This window comes from Phoenix dactylifera, chromosome 1, assembly GCF_009389715.1.
Source record: "Phoenix dactylifera cultivar Barhee BC4 chromosome 1, palm_55x_up_171113_PBpolish2nd_filt_p, whole genome shotgun sequence".
NCBI classification, from domain to species: domain Eukaryota; kingdom Viridiplantae; phylum Streptophyta; class Magnoliopsida; order Arecales; family Arecaceae; genus Phoenix; species Phoenix dactylifera.
In genome coordinates, this window is record NC_052392.1 from 2,834,296 (window position 1) to 2,855,974 (window position 21,679).

Below are 21,679 nucleotides of genomic sequence, written 5' to 3' on the forward strand. Positions count from 1 at the left end.
AGATAAATTTATCTAAACAAGCTTCTAAATTGTTGTTAAGATTGCTAGTTGAGTGTATAAATCTTGAATAATTTTTACATCTCTTCAAAAAATCAAAGTCTAGGAAATAAGCTAATTAATCCTTCATTCTTCCTGATTGAAACTAAATGTCTCATCACTATTCTGATAATATAATGAATAGACCTTATTTTATTCGTCTCTTCAATGTCTAATAGATTACATGGACATTCACATAATCACATCATCGAAAAAAAAATTTCAACTTAGAGTCAGTCCTTATGATAATGACTTAGTTACTGGAGGCTTTTTCACATTGAATGAAGGTAGTTTATGAAGCACTACATTTTCACATCAAAAGATGAACATAAATCATGAATGAAGATCTATTCTCTATATTTTAAATGTATTTTCTACTTCAGTCATTTTATTTTGGCTCCAAGTTTTATTGTTATTGATGCTAATTGCACACCACTATTGAGCAAAAAGATATCTCAGTAAAACTAGCCCATTATTGCAGGCAACTATAAAATATATCTAACATTATGCTACATTATAAATAACTCAAATGCATCTTATTGTTGTCATGAACTAAAGATGCATCTCATTAACACTCATTCATACTATAAATAACCAAAACTAAATTTTAGTTAATCTAAAAATTAATTAAAATCTAACATTCCTTGCCAAAAAAAAAAAATCTTTTTCCCTCTCAAAAAAATCATAAAAATATTTAACTTTTTTTTTCCTATTCTAACAAGTAAGAAGTCATTAACCAAAAAAAAAAAAAAGACAAATTATTTTTTTCTTCTTTTCTATTTCTTCCCAAAAAAGAACATTACAGGTCATCCTGCCATCTCTTTTACTGCACTGAGAAGCATCTGTTCTTTGCCGTCACCACCTACCGCTGATAACTCCATCTCTTCTTCTTCCCCTTCCCCTCTCTCTTTCCCCTTCTCTATGTCCCATTCCCCTCCTCCACTACAAATCATCCAAGGCGCCTCCTTTCTTCTCCTAAAATTAGGGTTAGGATTTCAGGGGAGGAGCTACGCCCTCCGCAGAGAGCACCGCCCCAGCTCAGATCCAAGGCGTCTCCGGCCCCCCACCGACCGTGTAGTCTCTTCTTCCGGCCGCCGCGCTCCGCGGGATCTGCTCCCCTGGGGCAATGGGGCTGTAGAACCTGGCGTCTCGGGCGGCGCCTTCTTCCCTCCGGTGGGTCGGTTCTAGGGTTAGGGGGTTCCGTTTTGGGGAAGCGGGTGCGAGGAGAAGAGGGGAGAGGAGGGAAAGGTCGAGTCTTTCCGGAGATCTGTGGATTTGAGGTACGCAAGAGTGGAATTTTTGACTTTTTACTTTGATGTGGTTGTTGTCTGTGTTCGTTGTCTTAAAGGTGATGGCAATGTGGCCTTGATTTGATGCGAGAAATCAAATGTGGTTGGAAAAATGTTTGTTTTCTTTTTTTTTTTCCGTTCTCTCTTAGGCGGGATTGGTATCGTATGAAGGAAATTGGATTTCGGTCTTATGGTTTTCTGGACTGCCTTTGCTTGTTTGCCTGTATTAATAGCTGTCACAATGTTGTAATTGGGTGAACTCATGCGTGAATAACTTGCTGAATTCCTGTGACGGGAGAGAGATTTTAGAGGTGAGGCTTTTGAGAAGGTTCTAGGGTATGAGAGAATGCTTGGGTTTGTTTGTTCATTCATTCCACTATTTGGTCCTATTTGGACAGTTTTTGGGTTGGAAAATATTTAGTAACAAAATTATCATTATGGTCTTTGGTTCCTTCACACGTTAATTTTGTGCTGATCAAATATTTCTTTCTGAATTTTATTTTATTTTAAGATTGTTATTGCTTCTGTTATAAATTGCTTGGAGAATTTGAAGAGTGCAAAGGGAGAACCTACAAGGATATCTAATGATATTTTCCTTAATCTTCGTATTGTATTATTTCAGAGTTATCGCCCTTATAAGAGTGCTGGCAGAAAATATTTGGCTCTGAGGGAGTCTATTTTTGTTCGCATTAATTGACTGCTATGTAAATATGAATAATGGTGATATATGAATTAAGTTAATGATTGTCTTGTTCTCTTCTTTTGCATTTTCAGTGGGCATCTACTTTTGAGACAGTCTTCTATATGTAGTTAAGAAGTAACCAGTCTTTGACTGATGGTTCATGCTTGAATGATCTGATTTTCTTTTTGTGTTGTTGCTCTTTCCTTTTCAATGATGTGCCGTGTAAACTTTGCATATCTTATATGCACTTTGCATATTAATATCTCTAATTTGATGGGGATGGACAGGGTTCTTTTTATAAGACAAGCTGATTCATATCTATTTACTATCAGCTACAGTAGTTCTAACCATTCTAAAGTAACGAACTAACGATAGACTTGTTCAAGTCAATTCATTTTCTTTAGAAAATAAATAGCCAGTAATATGTCTTCATTCCGGTACTTATATTCATGTCTATGCAATCATGTGCACATGCGCTTTTCTTGCCTTTGATGTTCTTTTCTTATTGTTTTCTCTGCTTACCCAGAGCTAGAATATATAGAGATATATTATCAGAATGACTAGAATTTTGGCTGGTTTGTATCAAATGCTCTAGCTTAGACCATTCTGGAATTCACTTGCTGATGATAAGATAAAGTGATGGCTTTACCACTTGCTCTCATAATATTTATTCTATGCTTTTGATTCCTCGTTAATTGCATTTAGAGTTTGTCAGTTACAGGTTGATTAATTTTTATATGTATATACTTTTGTATGTATGCTGTGGAGTTATTATTGATCTTAGTGCTTTCTTCCAGCAACACAAAAAAGCCTTATCCTTCATTCCATTTCTTTCTGTAGGAAATTGGCTATTGGAAACATGTCGTCACCCTCTCTGAAAGGACATCTATATGAGAAAACTTTTCTCTTTGGTCTCAAGTTATGGGTTGTAATTGCAATTGGTGTTGGGGCCTTTATGTTGGGTGTTCTGTCTGTCCTAGTTATATGCCTTAATGCTCGGAGTCGGAGGAGGTTAAGAAGGGCTTCCAATAACCTTCCTGTCACCCAAATCCCATCAGTTTCAAAGGAAATCAAGGAAGTGAGGGTGGAGCAAGTCTCTGCTAATGACTTTGTTGCTCGTGACGGGATTCTGCTCACAATTCATGATAAGTCTGATGAAAAGGAGTCAGATAAGATGATGGTTCATTTGGGATTGGGTAAATCAAGACATGCAGACGAAAACAGTAATTCCGGTTCATTTCATTATGTGGAGAAAGATTGTGGCTCCCAATCTGGTGAAGAAGGAAGTTCAGGGACAGTTGCTGTTTACAGACAATCTTCTTCTTACCCAATAACTGCCCCTTCTCCTTTGACAGGCCTTCCAGAATTTTCTCACCTTGGCTGGGGTCACTGGTTTACTCTGAGGGATTTAGAACTTGCAACCAATCGATTTTCAAGAGAAAATGTACTTGGGGAGGGGGGCTATGGGGTTGTTTATCGTGGTCAACTTATCAATGGTACTCCAGTAGCTGTCAAGAAGCTTCTTAACAATCTGTAAGCTTCCAGTGTGTTTGGCTTTAATGACTTTCAATATGCTTATAGGTTCCTTTCATAATATGTTCGGTGTTTTTTTAATAAATAACAAAACAATTTCTAACATGCACGTATCTTTTACCTTTTGTGGCTCGTAGGGGGCAAGCTGAGAAGGAATTTAGAGTGGAAGTTGAGGCTATCGGTCATGTCCGCCACAAAAATTTAGTTCGCCTTTTGGGATACTGTGTGGAGGGTACTCAAAGGTAAGCCGTCTTCTTGATTTTTCACTTTTTCTTCTGGAGCTTTTGGTGATAAATTTTTTTTTTTGGGGTACAAGTTGATATAAATTATTCAAACCCAAGAAGGAAACAATAATCGTAGGCACAAGATGTTAACAGCTTGTGAATTCTTGTTCTTCATATTCTTCTTTTTTTGATCCCTTTTAAGTGTTATTAACTAAAACTATATTGCTGCTTCTTTTGCTTCTGCTATTTTGTTATGCTAGAAATGCACAGGTATTTTATTTTTATGGCAATTGCAAGCATCAAGATCTCTTTGTTACATGTGCATCAATATCACTGAGACACCTTTTTCCAATGCATTTCTGAAATATCCAGGATGCTAGTTTATGAGTATGTGAACAATGGAAATCTAGAACAATGGCTTCATGGAGCTATGCGTCAGCGCGGTTCACTTACTTGGGAAGCCCGTATAAAGATCCTTCTGGGCACAGCTAAGGCGTGAGTTGATATTCTTTTGAAAAATATGATTTTATTTCTGCTGCTACTGCTGTGTTGTTGTTCTTGTTGTTAACTTGATCTTATCTTTAGATTTTTTTCCCCTCTCTTTCTGTGATTTCTGTAGGATGTGTACACTTTTTTCTCTCTCCAGTAAATTTTGAAAGCTTATTCTCAATATTTTTTTACCAAACTGTTATTAAAGAAAAAAACTAAAACCTGTCTTTCAATTGCATTTGGTTTAAAGTTAATATGTGATATTTGACTTAATTTGGTATCCAACTAGCAACTTTCTTACTATGTTCCCTTTTTTTAACTTTGCAAGCAGTTTTTGCCTGTAACAGTAACTAAGTAAAACTTAACATGTGTCTGCAGTCTTGCTTATTTACATGAGGCCATTGAACCAAAAGTAGTGCATCGAGACATCAAATCCAGCAATATTTTGATTGATGATGATTTCAATGCTAAAGTATCAGATTTTGGTTTAGCCAAGCTGCTCGGTGCTGGTAAAAGTCATATCACTACTCGAGTTATGGGAACCTTTGGGTAGGTTTTCTGTCTGTCCTTCAAGACAGGTTCTTTCCATGCCTTTGTTGGTTAATAGAAAATGCACCCCCCCCCCCCCCCACCCCCCCCCCAAAAAAAAGAGGTTGCAATAAGAATGTCAATTTTCACGACTCACCATCATATCTTTCTTCTTTTTGCAGTTATGTAGCACCAGAATATGCAAATACGGGACTTCTAAATGAAAAGAGTGACATTTATAGCTTCGGGGTTGTTCTACTAGAAGCAATTACAGGGAGGGATCCTGTGGATTATGGTCGCCCTGCCAATGAGGTACTAATGAACTGGCTGCTTATTTTAGTCTCCTTTAGTTTTATAACTTAGAAGTTAAAAGGATTGGCTTACCATGGTCTGCTGTCTGCTAAATTAGCATCCAATCAGTCTCAATTACCTCCATACGTTCATATACAGCAAAACAGCAATTCTCTTTTTTTTGTGGCATCTTTTCTTTGAGATCAAATTGGCATCCCTATGTCCCTCTCTTTTTTTAAAAAAAAGCAATTGTAATGAAGTTGACTAGATTAAAAAGTTGCCACCACAGAATATAGGGATGGCAAGGAGTTTCTTACATTGTCTTCTGAAGGTTCATAGAGATTCATTTTGCTTCATCCAGGGATTCTAAGACTAGAACTTCACATAACAATTATAATGAAGTTGACTAGATTAAAAAGTTGCCACCACAGAATATAGGGATGGCAAGGAGTTTGTTGCATTGTCTTCTGAAGGTTCATAGAGATTCATTTTGCTTCATCCAGGGATTCTAAGACTAGAGCTTCACATTATTAGGAATTTTGTTCGACTGCTGCTTTACTATTTGGGAAAGTAGGAATTGATCTCTATGCATGTCTATTCTGTCTCTTGTTCAGAGTATGCTTCAAGAATCTCTAGTGATGATAACATGGGATTTGAAATGCTCGGTGATTGCTATTTCTTTTTCATCATGGAGTGCTATTTTTGTGTAAAAGCATTCATATCTACCTTATTCTTATGACAATTTGACAAAGCTGGTTCATCTGCAAATAATTGCTTCTTGTTTTGTTCTGCGTTTGGTTAGCAAATTTTTGTGCATGTACTTGTAGATGCATGCAGGTTGTGAATATTAGTTATTTCCCAAGACAACTCTCATAATCATTACAAGTTGGAGACCCTTGTTGTTTAAATTTTTAGTGTGCTCCAACATGACTAAGTTCTCCCCTTGAATTATGGTTTTCCATGCTTTTGTGCTGCTTTAGAAATGATTTTTCCTGTAGTATTAAATAAGCCTTTTGTATGTATTGACTGAGGGTGAGCCTTGGCACAATGGTAAAGATGTTCCATTGTGACATGGAGTTCACAAGGTTGAAACATAATAGAAACAGCCTCTTACATGCATGGGTAAGGCTATGTACATCTAATCTTCATCAGACCCCACCCCACAATGGTGGGATCCTCATGCACTAGGGCACCTTTTTGTAGTACTAAATGATTAGCACATTCTTCAGTTTAGCTATTGGGCAAGGTAATAGGAGCACTCACAAAAAAAGGCGGAGTTGTCCAAGAACTTATAGGCTTGAATGCTTTATTCTTGTGAGTGCAAATATTTTAGCTCATTCGTAATCAATCACAATATAAAGCTACCTACACATGTTTCGTGTTGGTTTGGAGAAAAACATTTCGCTCAAGGAAAGATTTGGAGAACAAGAGGTGTAATAGCAAAGGATCATCTGGATTTCATTTGTTCCCCCTACCCTCAAAAAAAAAACAAACCGTCTGGTGGAAGTCAAATCCATGGATGGATGGAGACTTCCCTGCTGCAGAGTTTGAACTCAGCCCTTGCCAATAGGAGAGGGTCATTTTCACAATATATGGAATAGCTAGGGTCATATCAGGGGCACATGAGGGGCCTAGGGCAGTCTTATGTCTCTCTTCTTTTCACTGTTCTCTTGTTTATCTTAGAAGCAACCATAGATATTTATTTATGCAACCTAGTTACCTTACAAAGTATAAACTAATTACCTTATACAAGTACGGGGAAGGGGCACTTCAGAAAAAGTTGGAAATCTTCTTACATGTTTTAGATATATAGAAGGTTAGTAGCTTGGGTAAAAGCCCTCGTGGTATGTTTTTTACCGATGAGAGGCTTGAAGAGTGCAATACTTGAATCATTGAGGAACACTTACATGTTAAGGGTTTGGGTAAGTTCCATGGGACCAAACATGGTGAGAACGGACAGTCTCCCCCCCCCCCCCCTCTTTGTGTGTGTGGGCGCGCACGCTTATGTTTGTGTTTTGGTGGTGGTGGTGGTGGGGGGAGGGGCTCAATTGTATAAATGTTTGAGGTATAGGCTTTAATGCATATGTTCTGATCTGAATACACAGTGTGATCATTATTTGCTTCTGAGGCATGTAAGAATATTTGTTAGATGGGTTTGATTTAGTTATCGAGCACAGCATGTAACAGCAGTATGCATAAAAGATTGATTTGACTTACTGTGGAATGTGATGGGGATTTTTTGTGCATAAGGAAAGAGATGGACCTGGGAAATCCTAAAGCTAATTGATAGGAAGAGAAAAAAAAGTTGTGATGAAGGCCAGGACCTTAGAACATAATGAGCTATCATTTTTTTTTTAACCAAAAAAACACTGACAGATTGATCTGTAAGATGCCTAATTACTCTTTATATTCAAAAGTGCTAAATATATAGGCCAAAGTAGATTAGCTTTCTAGATTAATCTGAATATGGTGCAGTACTAGGTTATGTCATTTTGAGGCTGCTCTCTGGATGGATTCAATTTTAATAAGCTTTTGAAAGTACTGAGGTAATAATTAAGCATATGGTGTGTAAATTATCTTGCACTGTGATTTGTAGATCCCATGCACATCTTTTATACATGTTTCTGGCTAGGCCTTTTAAGATACATATTTTGTTTATATCATTCAATATACTCACTTTGTGGAACTTCATGCTTCTTTTATAGTGGCTATTCTCTCACTATGGTTAGTCATGCAACTTCTTAGTGTTCTGTGACATAATGTGTGTAGCTGCATCAAAGTGCCTTTCTTTAAAGTTAAAAACAAGCTTATGCTTTTCATGTTCCATGTGAGCTTAAAAATTTGAAATGCTTTTTGCTGTTGTCTTCCTCTTCTCAAAGACTTGCTGTCATGTTGTTTGCAGGTGAATCTAGTTGATTGGCTTAAAATGATGGTTGGCAGCAGGCGCTCAGAAGAAGTGGTGGATCCAAGTATAGAGACAAGGCCATCTACTAGAGCTCTGAAACGTGCCCTTCTGACAGCCCTAAGGTGTGTTGATCCAGATGCAGAGAAGAGACCAAAGATGGGTCAGGTTGTCCGGATGCTGGAATCGGATGAGCCGATACCACGCGAGGTTCGAGTTCTGATGTCTTATATGAATCACAACTTAGTTCACATTATAAACATTGATGGTAGCTGATAAGGCAGTCATCTATGTAAATTTGATGAGTGGCATTAGCATTTCTTGTTCCTAATTGGTAATTGCTATGCACATAACAACCGGAGACCAAATTTAGTATAATGTCAGGGATTAGTGAAAGAAGACATAAGTCTTTAGTTTGATCTGAAAGTGATAGTTAAGATGCTGGAAACCCATTTATCTTAGGTTGTGGAAAAGATCCCAACTATTATTGCTGAATTAAAACTGCAATAGAACCACGATCAAGTTGAAAAGAAAACATTATGTAATTTTATGCCTTCATATAGGTTACAAATGTTATGGAATAATACAACAGCATTCTTCATTGGGCTTGAGTTTCTATTGTCATAGTTATAAAAACCAGACTGGACTGGCCAGTTCGACCAAAAACCGGTGAACTGGACCCTTGGCCGGTCCTCTTTCTTCTGAGGACTTGAACTTCGGTTGGACTGTTGAAAACCGCCAACCTGGCCAGTTTCCAGAAAAAAATCTGGTGAACCAGGTGGTCCAAACTGGCTCGATCGAGTACAAAATTATATCAAACAAGATGCTAGCACCAGATTTGATCTGCTGCCTATTCAAAAACACACAAGCCACTCAACCGCAGTGATAAATTCACTTATGATTTACTATAATAGTTCAAAAATATACGTAACAGTTCTTTCATGCACGTTACCATTCTTCATAATCAGTTCTTCCCTTAAAAAAAAGTTATCTGTTTGCCATAAAACCATAAAAAAAGTATACTTCATTTTGTTCATTTGGGTATTTTTAGGCCTTACTCTAAATTTTTTCCAAAAAAGCAGTCAGTTCTACAGTTCTTTACATACAAACTTAATTCTTTTGTCATACAATGCCAAAAAAACAAGTGTCTTTCATTTTATTCTTTTTGATATTTTTAAAACTTCACTAAAAATATCAGTAAGTTCTACATATTTTTCTATGTTATATATAAGCATTTTTTTAAAAATAGAGAATGACTCATGATTATTTTCTATTTCATACAATTGAAAAGCACTGAAAAATATAGATCCATGTGATTTAAAGAATAATATTTAAAATAAAAATTTATTCCTAACTATACATATTTTTCTAATAATAAATTATTATTTATTTTTAAATGTACCAAATTTTATTAAATAATTTTATTATAATCTGATCTCATCGATTGACCTGGTGGCCAGACCACTGAACCTGTGACTGGACCCTTGACGGGCCGGTATCTGGTCCGGTTTTTATAACTACATCTAGAGCTATTCATGACTTTGACCAGACATTGAATTAAAACAGCTGAGAGTGATTTACTTGAATGTTTGAACAACTCCTACCAGAGGATAGACTCGACAATGACCTTATAATGGAACATGCTGATGGGTAAATATGGCCTTTGGAGGATGCATCATCGCTAAACTGTGTGAATGTGTTTCATAGGATTGCTCTATTAGAAGGAATTCAACCACATGTAGGCTCAGACACCTCCCTTTTGTGGGGGATGATTTGTTAGATAAATATGCTGGACAGTCATATCTATGTTAAACATTTTAAAATCTGTTTGCAAGAAAAAAAGATGAATTTTAAAGTACATCACTTACATGTTAAAGTAAGTTATGTTAATCTGCTGACTTTTCTCTATTATGTATGCTGGGCTTTGTCTAATTATCGGAATGTGTATCCTGTTCCATACAACCAAAGTTGAGTGTATATCTGTAGTTTTACACAGTATAGAAGCTTCTGTCTTTAAGTTTACCTGAAATGTCTTGACTGGGATCTGCATCCCTCACTTACAGCCCTGCCAATTAGAAATCTCCATGTATCCAAATGTATTTGATAAATGACCAATAACAACCATCTAACTAAAGTTTATATTGTATATTCTGCTAACTTTGTGATGCTCTACTTATTCATAATTCACTTTCGAATGAGCTGGAACGTATTGTACCTGCTAAAATACTCTTGTGATGTCAAGAATGATCTGAATGAGACCTCTGAGACCTTGCAGGATCGAAGGCATCGGCGAAATCGGTGTGGGAGCACAGAAATAGAATCCCAAAGGGAGAACTCTGACACAGACAAAAGCGACAACCCAGATTCAAAGCCCGTTGGCACAAGGAACAGACAATCTTCAACCACATGAGGTGTCAGGAAAATTAGGAGATGTCTCCATGTCTAATTGTTCTAATTGCTCGCGCTCTTTAAATCTTCTACTTTACTGGGCCTCTACAACTTATCATTCTCATACTCGGAGACAATGACCAGAGTTCAGTTCAAGGGCAACTTGAGAATCCTTGTACTTCCACCTTATTCCATATTTTTCATGTAGAGAGAATTATTTTGGTGTATGTATGGTGCTTCATAATACTTTAAACAGTGTGTGTACAGGTTTTAGCTTCATGAGGATTGCGATGTTTTTCTAAACTGGGAAATTGTTTTGTGAATGTGATTGTAGCTGAAGAGAATGAAGCCGCCATTATATTCAAATCTATTAGAGAAAATTTTCTTTCCCATGCGGTTAAAATTTGTTGATGCTGGATTTCATCAACTGTCTCAAAACTTGTGGCAATTCCATATTTACCAAAACAAATGATTTCCTATGATGGTATTCTGCTTCTTCAATCTATTAGAGAGATGTTATTTTGCTTGTAGTCTCTGGTTCACTGAGTGATGTCAATGAATTAAAGGCTCGCATCTAACCCAGCTAACCTGTATCACCCAGATGCTGGGGATGTTATAAATGTGCCGCATGGATAAGATATTACACGCGACCGTTGAGCCTGCGAAGAGTTGATAGGCATCATATCAGCAAGCCACGTATGGTCTCGTCCATTGTCCCTGTGCATGACCAGATCATTAGCTAAATGCTTATGATTATCATCTAATTTGCCACGTTCTAAGTCGTACAGACAACGGATCGGGATGATTTCGGCAACAAAAACAAAAATCGGCGACAAAGTAGAAGAAAGAAAAAGAAAGAGTGGAGAAAAGAGGGAGAGGAAAAGAGAGGAGGCGGAGGTTAGAGGGAGAGGAAGAGAGAGAAAAGTGGAGGTCGGCCAGCGGAAAGCTGTCGCACGGAGGAGGCAGAGGCTAGACCGCGTCCTCTGTGCGGCGACTCTCTGGCCCTCTGCTGGCTCTCCGTCGGCCTTTCTCGGCCTCCCTCTTCTCTCTCTGGCCTCTGCCTCCTCCGTGCGGCGGCTTTGTGGCTTTCGCCTCCTCCGTGCAACGGCTTTCCAGCCTTCTGCTAACTCTGTCAGCCTTTTGCGGCCTTTCCCTTCTTTCTCTTTTCCTCTCTTGTTCTTCCTATCCCTTACCTCTTCTACTGTGTCGATATAGATGCGACACAAAACCGTACCTATCCATACTACTAGATAATTGGTTCGAGATTCAGTATCGGCACAGCAGACATTGCTTCTGATTGAATCACTTGCTTTCTACCAAACACCTTACGCACGTCTGATGAGAAAAAAAAAAGAACGCCTGAAGCCTCGTGCTTGAATCACCTGATTTCTACCAAATTAGATGTAGATCACAGAGTTCAGAATCTCGGTTCCCTTTTTTCTTTCTTTTTATCTTATTCAGATCTAGAGCCTTTCTCTCTGCGTTTCTGCCTTCAAAACGGTATCCAGCAAGCCTACGTGACGAACAGGGAAGCAGCTTCAGACCAGCTTGAGAGATCCACAGGGGATTATATACATACATATTGTTTTTGTCAAGTTTCAAGATGATGCCACATAGTATCATTCTTTAGGGCGCACAAAACTATCCATCCATCGAGCCAAAACTACTGCATCTGAAGGCATCCAAAAGACGGGCGCATAAATGAAACTGAAATCAGCAAAAGATATCATTATAATTTTTATTCAACCATCACATTAGCTTCTTAACTAACTGCAGTTTCATTAGCGACAATACACAACCTAGAAGCAGCCAGCAAACAAGCTCAGATTCTGCTACAAGCAAGAAACAAGAATGCAGGGGAGGTTTTTATAGTCTTGGGTCTGACAAACAAAGGCTAAATAGCTTTGATGACAATGCCCATGTTCGTCAGCAAAGAAGCTCCGCACACCGAGTTCTGCTAACTGCTAGGAACAGGGATGAGAAGAAATGGTTTCACAATCTTGGTGCCTCACCAGGACGGCCAGAGCGAGTATTTAAGAGAGGTTGGAGAGCTTTGACAACTATGCTCATGTTTGGCCGAAAATCAGCTTCATACTGCACACACAAGGCAGCTACTGCAGCCAACTGTCTCCAACATGAAAAAGGAAAAAAAAAACAATAAAGAATGATAAATAGAAGATCCGCATTAAAAATTTATTCCACATGAATGGTCATATGAAATATTATTTTAAGCTGTCATTATTTACAAATCAAAACAGTCTATCTCATTACATGAATCCATTATCTGATTAGGAATCTAGAAACAATAACAAATCCTTATTTTCGAATAACAAGAAAATGCAATTTCATCACAGAAAAGAAGGTGACCAGTATAACGTGTTAATTATTTCCTGTGTTTATGATTGCAATGCTAGCGGTAGTCAGATACATCTCAACAATTAGCTTGCATGTCCTTAAAGGTTGAACTTAAGACTATTGAATGTCGATGCCTCAGCAATTAAAAATAACTGCCTTTGCAGTTGATGCCACCAAAGGAGTTCTCAAGATTTATATCATTATTGACAAGCTGGCTAGGGTTCCCCTTTTTTAGGACCTACTTTAAAAAAGGTGGCCTTTAACCTTCAAAGTTAATCGTAGCAACTGACAGGTTTACGTAACAAAATCTTAACAAAATTGGGATGCATTTCAAATGCATCTGAGTCAGATTACGAAAAACCAAGCGGATAGAGAAATAGAAGATACATGGAAAAAATCTTCAGATACTATATAATTCCAGCCTGGAAGAAACCAGCAGAATGTAAAAGGAGTATGAAATCTCAAAATAATAACCTTTGCAACGGCCTTAGGAGGGTAGTCTCCTCCTAACCTTGCATCCACACACTGTTTTACTTTATCTTCACTAAGTCTTGGTGTTGCCTGCACATGATCAACATGTTAACTAGTCTGTGATAAAGAAAAAGTTATTCGTCACTCAGATACCATGAGAAACAAAAGGATGAAGCAGGAAACAACTTTGGAAACAATAATAACATATATGATGTAATTAAGGAAAGAGGAGCAAATGCATACCCATGTCACAAGACTCTGCTGGCCTCTTGGTAGCGTATGATCCACAGGTTTACGACCAGTCAAAAGCTCCAAAAGAACAACACCAAAGCTGTAAACATCGCTCTTGGAACTAAGTTGTCCTGTCATTGCATACCTGACACCCCAGGTGGGGAAAAAAGAAAAACTTAAATTGAAGACATCTAAAATATGATTCATGAATCAGGCACACGGTCAAGGGTTGGGGAAAGAAGGGGGCAAATTTTAAATTATCCTGAACTTTCACTTAAGATCTGGAAAAACTTACTCTGGAGCATGATAACCAAAGGTTCCAAGAACACGAGTAGAGTGAAGACGTGCTGCCATGTCAGGAGCTTGATTTGACAGGTCAAAATCAGCTATTTTCGCAACATCATCATCAAAGATAAGTACATTGCTGGACTTAATGTCACGATGAATAACACGAGGTTGAACTTTCTCATGTAGATATTCAAGTCCTCTTGCAGCTCCTACGGCAATTTTCACCCGCTGTGCCCATGACAAAACTGGACCTGGTTGTGCTCCTTTAACACCTTTCCGCCCTGTACTTGTGAATCATGCATTATGCTGCTTGTATTATTGATAAGAACATGTGGACATTATTTCAAACCAAATATTACAGAGGAACATCTTAACAGATCAATCTCTTCAAATAATAATGAAATTTAGTCGCATTCATGTTCTTCATTATTCAGTGCGATAAATTCTTAAGATATGCCCTTAAATATGGTTAAAGAATGCAATCTGCAACCGGCAGGCGTACCTAACAAATATTTGGTCAATTACATTAAAAATTGGGGTTCAAATGCTCACACAAAAGCAACATCCTTGCTTGAAAACAATATGCATTTTAGCGCTTGTTGCACTACTTAACAAGTATACATCGTGGTGTCTATACAAATGTACAGTGGACCAAGCACGAGGGAGTTATATTAATCTGTGACTCGGTTACAGAACAGCAATACAAGGAGGAATGATATTGGAGAATCCCGACCTCCCAATTCTCCATTCCTAAGTGCAACTCCACTATCCAACAAAGCATTCAAAAGTATACTTTTCAAGCTAAAGATGGTGCAAATACCTGACCCATGGAATGTCCTTTATTGTCTTTGCAATACATAGTGCAAAAGTCTACTGTAACATTCTAAGTCAAGGCTTACTAAAACACGTCCAGATTCCTCCTGACGGGCCATCAGAATGCAGCATGTCTAAGAAAATGAAAACCCTCAAGATGGCACTAGGAGTCCTAGGTCTTATAATTTTGTAGGCCAGAAATATTTGTATGAAACAAAACCCAAGGGTCTCGTTTGATTCAGTCAGATGGTCGTATTCCATGGGCTCTGATGAAATCATGTGGGTTGTTTTACAATCCTTTAGTACAATTCTTTGGACGATATTATTCTAGCAGTCCATGATGAATTATTGGAACTTGTAAGTGGAAGTATTTAAGTCAACTAAGAGTTGCAAAGATTTTGAGGATGACAAAAAAAGAATGAAGAATCTTGACAAACTCAAACAATTTGTTTGATTAATAGCTAGGTCCAAGAGGGCAGGCCTTGGTGCAAAGATACAATTGCTCCACTGTAACTTGGGTGTCATGGGTTGAAAACATAGAAACAGCCTCTCCATATGCGGGGGTAAGGCTACCAAAACCCTACAATGGCAAGAGCCTCGTGCAGTGGGATACCCTTTTTTAATAGCTAGGTCCAAAAAGAGAATAAATTAAAACCAGAGGAACTATGTTCTCGATCTTCTATTGAGAACAAAATGCATGACTCCAAAGATTGTGGATATGTTGATGAATCCCAGCCTAAAGCTTATAGTAAGCAAGGCCATATCAAGATGACAAGGAATAGCGATGAGTCAATGTTGTCAATTTATCCTCGCCCCTCAAAAACATTTGATGTTGTACTGCATATTCAAATGTCTAAGACAAAGCAATATTAAACAAGCAAACTGATCACCATCCAATTGAGGTAAACCTTGATACTACTTGGTTATTCCATCAATACAAGATATATTACGAGGAAAAGCATATTGATTGAAGGAAATTTTAAAAAGTATGAGGGAAAGTAGCAAATTGTTTGCAGGAGCTACATTACATGGACTCAGGTACACATGTTGGGCATGGGTAGCTGTCTAAATGTTTGATCCTTTCAATATTTGAGAATCTCTTCTTATAGAGCCATGTCCAAATGTCATACCAATATCCATGTTGTCGGGTGTGGATACTTTTAAGGCTAATTTGGGTAGCATGTATTGGGCATGGTTCAAAGTTTTTACCAAATACCTCAAAATCATCCAAAAGAGCTCCAGATCCTCCAAGAAGCACTTTCTAACCCTCCAAAAACAATGCCTAATCGTGTAGCTTTCTACTCACAATAGGTAACCAAGCATGTTATTTTGATCATTATTTGACATTCAAATTTCAAACTATCAAAACCTCCAATCTCTACAGTGATGATGCTTACTGTAAAAGCCCTCAAGCCACTGACACCATAAATAATGTGCGCATGGATTTGAAATCAGCAACAGTATTTCTTAGCACCATCAACACTTCTACAGGAAATTCCTTTAAACATAAGCCAAGTCCTCGAGATTCCCAATAAAAACCTAAAAGATAGAAGCATAGCTGATGGGAAGATAACAAATATTGGTTTTCACCTTGCATGACAACAATCATGCCACTGAGTCGATCCAGTGAACATGATGAAGGTGTTTAATCTTAAGACTCAAGGGTCCTGAAAGTATGGTGAGAATATCACTTGCACTAAAAAATTAGCAACATAATTTCATATCTCCAAGTTATGTAAGTTGATAAGATGCAAGTCATTGACATATGCATGAACACTAAATAATCAAGTGCTTTCAGCAACATTCTTCAAAATGTCTCCCATAAAATTGTGAATATGCAGGGTGAAATCAATTTTCTATTCAAAAACTCTCTCGAGTTTTTAAAGAGATCTGTTGGACAACCATTGGTTAATAAGCATAGATAATTGGGCCACTCAGATTTGTAGGAGCTAGTTTAATGAAGACACATTAGTCTAAATATGGAGCACATTTTTGATAAAAACAAAGGAATGCGAAGATGCTTCCTTTCTTTTCCTCCTCGCATTTGATTGCATGAGGTTTACAGTCCTTACAACTTATCACAATTTAATATAAAGATGAAAAGGTTATCTTTTATTACCATATCCAAACAACTGAAAATATGACTGCCAATACAAAATGTCATAGAAAAGATTCTGAATATAGTGACTGCAAATGATCATTACTTACCATGTAGAATATCATGAAGGGATCCCATAGTGGCAAACTCATATGCAAGAACACGAAGATTTCCATCAACACAATAGCCAAGTAGCTGTACAATGTTTTCATGCTTCAACCTTGACACCATGGATACCTATATAGACCTCTATGAGTGGATGCGCAAATCCAATTTAAAGTATGCAAGTTTTAGGAAAAGTTATCAAACCTGTGCCAAATAATCTTGATCAGGCTGCTTACTGGCATCTAATTTTTTTATGGCTGATTTTTCCCCACTTTTCAGTACACCATAGTACACCCTAGCATAAGAACCCTCTCCAATTAAAGTTTCGCTGCTGAAATTTTTGGTAATTTCCTTTATTTCATCCACAAGAATGGCAGGGACTGCAATAGGCTGCACTTTCACACTTTGAGCACCCCTAGGAGCAGGATCTGCGCCACCATTAACTCCAACATTACCTGCATGATGTTTCCAAACATGTATGTGTAAACTATAAAGCTTATGTATGGAAAAAGCTAAACCAAGAAACACATCCATTAGAAATATTGCTTTATATTTGGAATTTCATAAAAAAAATTAGTTTGACAAGAATAGCAAAGCTTGATATATATTGTTGACCCTTTCCCTATTAGCTTAAGCTTTTAGGATCAGTTGATTAGTTAACAGATTAAACAGAAACTCCAGCATAAGCATTCTTCACGAACAGACCACATAAAAGAGGAAAATATAACTGGAAGTTATAGACATTGATGCACAACCATAATTTTCATCAATTCCGTGAAAAGTTTAACAGTGAATGGGAATTCAGGAAAAATTGCATAAAAGTAATTAGCAATTTTGAGATGTTTTTGGAAGATTGTCAAAAGCAAATTATGTCAAGAACAGACAGACGTATACTCCTCATAATCAGTCACTCCAGCTTAGTTGAAATCATTTATCAAAGAAAAACAAGGATTGTACATTATTTTCTCCATCACCATACATACTTTAATATCATCCAGCAAGACCTTTCAATTTAATGAAATCAGAGATGCACAAGGTCCATAAAATATAAAGCATTAGGCATTCTTTCTCATACCGTGCCCAAAAGGGTGAAAAGGCAAAGCTAAATGCTACTCAACCTTGTAGGTTCCATCTGTACTGCAGTCACCAAAACACTACTCCAGTACCAAGAATATTTCTAACAGTTGATCAATAAACTTTCAAGTTTTCCAAGGTTTTGGTTTAGGTCAGACTTTCATATCTACAATGAAACAATTTCCAGGACTGAATACAAAAGCTAGGTTTAAAACATTCTATTTGCTCCTCAAGCATATAGCAATTTTAGGTTAAATGGTTAAAAGAAATGCTCGACCTTTCCAGGTCCATATTCCATAAGTATTTTGACATCAATAAGCAGTACTACTTTATTTGAGCACTTTCAATTAAAAATTGTGAGGTTAAATATATCAGCATTGGTTCAATCTTACTACCACAAATCTGTGGCAATCACAGAAAATGAATGTACCTGATAAATTGCTTGCAGTAAATGGTCCCCCATCGTCAGTAGCTAGATGACTAGCATTTCGTCCACACCATGAAAAGCATGCCATGATTCGTCTCCTTGAAGCAACTACCTTCATAAGCCATCAACTATGTCAGCTCTAACAAGAGAAAGCATGCATGTAAAGAATTAACCAGCCATAACAGGCTTCTATTTTCAAAAAATTGGATGATGATTGAGAATGTAATTATAGAGATAATGATCCATAGAGAAGAAATAACAAATCCCTGGACCCTGATACAGATGATACCTCCTAAAGGTTAGGAAAGCTTATTGCAGTTTGTTCTGAATATAGATTCCCCATGGTATTAGATAAATTTAATGTTGAAAGAAAACAATGTATCTGTGCAAAAATCATAAGAATAAAAATCATGCTTTTCAATGAATTGGCTATCAGGTCCAATCCCATCATCTCGCGAAACTTCCAGAGATGCCTACTTCCTTTTCTTTTTTGAGGGGAAATACCTGCCATTTTCATGAAACGATAGTCATAGTAGTGCAAAACCTGCAATGATTGATACCTTAATGTCATGAACTGTCATTTCTTTTGTCTTATAACCATTGACACAACCATCTCTGCAAAATTGTTCATGATTCTTCATGAAACACGATGTTGCTGAATACAACAAACTATCGCTACTTGGCCTCCATTGTGCTTTCATGGAAAACAACAGCTCTATTTATCTAATTCTCCATGACATCTTAACTCTTCTTCCAGTTCGAAATTCATATCCCATAAATTAATATTGAAATGAACATACTATGTCTTAACCCTCATCTTTGTAAAAACAATCTATTTTGTAGGGAGCAATGTTAGAGAGCAAGTTCGTATGCTTTCTTATTCCAGTACCACGGTAAAAACAAGACGGAAGATGAAATCCATGACCAATAAGAATAAGTGGGCCATGGTCAAAATGGCGTTAGTCATGGAAAAAGTTGCGGGCTACACCAGGAAAAAACACAAAATTGGGTAGATATCGCTTCAAAAAAAAGGAAAAAACAAAACTTCAGAACCTATTGGATCAAGTGCTCCAATCAAATGGGTCCAGTAAGTAGTCAATAAGCGATCTTTTCAAGATAAAACAGAGGGAATCATCGAAGGTATCACCATGATCATTAATTTCTATATCTACTGCTACCTACAAGACAACTCTTCAATTCCGAGTCGTGATCAAACGTCGATTCTTGCCTTCTTTCTCACTCTCATCACTCTCTATTCCCATCAAATTTGTCATTGATGAAAAAATCCAAACATAAGCGAGTTCACAGAAAGAATGAGATCAAGAAGAACCACTTAAAGTCCATGGGTCTAATTCTTGGAAATCAGTCCAAAAGAATTAAGAACCCTACGTTTCCATCGGGATTCTTGGAACAGCAATCTAACCTTCTTCTTCTCCACCAATCTACCGCTTCTCGGGAAGGGGCGGCGAAGCAGGCAGCGCCGGCGAGGATCCGGGTGGACGCCGGCGGCGGCGCGCAAGATAGCGGGCAAGGCACAGGGATAAGATGGCGGAGGAATCGCGACTTCGCAGGCAGTGGGAGACGGTGGAGAAAGAGAAGACTTGGAACTTTTCGTACAGCGAGAATCTATTGTTACCGTCACCTCCCCAATACGTTTACCCCCAATTGACTCCGCGGTCTAAATCGCTGACCGTTCTGGTTCTCATAGTTTCAGGCTGCGAACGGTTACCTGACCAAATATGGCGGACTGTCTTCCGCGAAAAACTTCACACCAAACTTCAAAAATTTTCTGACAAATATCCATGTTACCTGACACGAGTAGGGACCCACAGGGATGCATTGTGTTTTTCCAAATAGATATTTGATGGGTTTTTTTTTTTTAGTACAACGGTAGCCCAATTCTCAATTGTAAGGGAGAGCTTTTTGGTGGGGTTAGCGAATCTCTTCGAAGTATTGCGCAGTATATAAAACAATTCAGTCTACGAATTTGTTTACCTTCCACTGTAATCTTTCAGCATCTAACGAATGTGGAGGATTTTATTTCTCCCCCACCTCTTCTTCGGTATGCAGTCAATCACTATGGCCATGTTAGTCTCAAAAAGCTTCTTCGTATTGTTATTTTATATTTTGTCCCGTATGCGATATGGGCCACGTGGCATTCACTAATTAAATTATCTTAAAAACTTTGCTAATTAAATCAAAGATAACATTTGCGTCGGCGATTGTCTTGATTCCTAGTTTCCAGCCGTGCAATTGACGCCCTCATCGTTTCCACGGGTAAGATTTCTAATTGATCGTAGAAATATTCAACTGGGAATGTCAAATCGAAATGGCCCACGCGCTTCCAATTTGTCCCTTCTGTGGCGTGCTAAAACGCGCATTATTTTCATGGTAGAAGCCGGTGGGTCGGTCGATGCTCGGAATGTGTGGTATCCGAAATCAAAATCCGCCACCGCGGCACACGGAATGATGATGTAGCCTTGGAATGTTGGGGTGTCTCGTCCAGCACACCCGACAAGTTCTCAGAACTAGTTAGCAACTGCCACGTAATTGGCATTTTTGCAAAGGTCTCCTGACTTTAAATTCTAAGCAAACTGCTAGTAGCCCAATAACTGCCATTAGAAAATAAACATCCATCAAATATAGATGCATGACATAAGATACATCGAGGGCGTTTAGTAACCCCAACAGGATCACCACGGTGATCTAAAATTTTCGATAATCTGAATGCTGGAGTGATTTGATTCCCAATGATCAAAGATCAATGTGTTTGATAGACCATAGTCCAGTGATTAAAAATTCCCAGATATCCATGAGTAACTTGTTTGGTATGGTATGGAGATTTAAGATCACCGACCACATGATACTATAAATACCTCCGATATATCTTAGATGGATTTTTTATGTGTTTTTAATTCTCATAAATCAAAAATATAAGTTAATATGCTAATTTCTATGGTAGCTCCATAATTTTGTCACATATTCAACTTTTAGTAGATCATATCATATATTTATTAATCATATAAAATATATTATACAAAATATTAATATATTTATCAATATAATCGTCCAATTTACTATTGTAGCCATCAAATGTTGCACCGGACTCTATGGTCCAAGGAGAATCATGTATCATATATAAGAGGTCTAAATTCTGGACAATATTGTTAAGTTCCCCATGAATTTATTGCAAGACAACTTGCTATGTATGCATGGTCAAAATACTACGTGCTAATATGTCTCCTGCCGTGTTGAAAGTCAAGACTTTTAAGTATTCTTCCAAACGCATGCTCGCTCACGGTAACATCTCGTTTGGAAACATACGCGCGAGTGCATTGACATGGACTGACCACTTCAACACCGGTAACACAAAAAGCTGCACCACCCCATATATAATAGTCCGGTATCTGCAACAAAATTTAAGAATGAGACTCAGTGCATTCAACGAGAGGTGC

At 37.7% G+C, this 21,679-nt stretch overlaps 2 protein-coding genes across 3 annotated transcripts; one reads left to right on the forward strand and one right to left on the reverse strand.

The window, feature by feature from the left end:
• Positions 1-870: 870 nt before the first annotated feature.
• LOC103721775 (probable receptor-like protein kinase At5g18500) lies at positions 871-10,757 on the forward strand. The gene is made up of 8 exons (XM_008812110.4): positions 871-1,316; positions 2,848-3,540; positions 3,678-3,782; positions 4,137-4,259; positions 4,632-4,802; positions 4,964-5,093; positions 7,975-8,184; positions 10,250-10,757. Exons 2-8 carry the CDS (start codon positions 2,867-2,869, stop codon positions 10,382-10,384), a joined length of 1,548 nt encoding a protein of 515 aa, XP_008810332.2. The 5' UTR covers positions 871-1,316; positions 2,848-2,866; the 3' UTR covers positions 10,385-10,757.
• Positions 10,758-12,064: 1,307 nt separating this feature from the next.
• Positions 12,065-19,834, reverse strand: LOC103721776 (pto-interacting protein 1-like). Of its 2 annotated transcripts, none has more exons than XM_008812113.4 (8): positions 19,648-19,834; positions 18,228-18,336; positions 16,928-17,178; positions 16,729-16,855; positions 13,715-13,988; positions 13,432-13,564; positions 13,192-13,278; positions 12,065-12,486 (listed from the first exon to the last, which is right to left on the reverse strand). In XM_008812113.4, exons 2-8 carry the CDS (start codon positions 18,310-18,312, stop codon positions 12,355-12,357), a joined length of 1,089 nt encoding a protein of 362 aa, XP_008810335.2. In that variant the 5' UTR covers positions 18,313-18,336; positions 19,648-19,834; the 3' UTR covers positions 12,065-12,354. The 2 variants fall into 2 exon arrangements, with proteins under 2 accessions (XP_008810335.2, XP_008810334.2); XM_008812112.4 differs by having other exon boundaries at positions 18,228-18,332; positions 19,648-19,833.
• Between the last annotated feature and the right edge of the window lie 1,845 nt (positions 19,835-21,679).

Coding starts and splice junctions, on each gene's coding strand:
- LOC103721775 (XM_008812110.4), top strand. CDS start 2,867: ATGTCGTCACCCTCTCTGAAAGGACATCTATATGAGAAAACTTTTCTC. Junction 3,541..3,677: donor AAGAAGCTTCTTAACAATCT/GTAAGCTTCCAG, acceptor TGTGGCTCGTAG/GGGGCAAGCTGAGAAGGAAT. Junction 8,185..10,249: donor ATGAGCCGATACCACGCGAG/GTTCGAGTTCTG, acceptor GAGACCTTGCAG/GATCGAAGGCATCGGCGAAA.
- LOC103721776 (XM_008812113.4), bottom strand. CDS start 18,312: ATGGCATGCTTTTCATGGTGTGGACGAAATGCTAGTCATCTAGCTACT. Junction 13,279..13,431: donor AGCAGAGTCTTGTGACATGG/GTATGCATTTGC, acceptor GATCATGTGCAG/GCAACACCAAGACTTAGTGA. Junction 12,487..13,191: donor CTCCTAAGGCCGTTGCAAAG/GTTATTATTTTG, acceptor TGTTGGAGACAG/TTGGCTGCAGTAGCTGCCTT.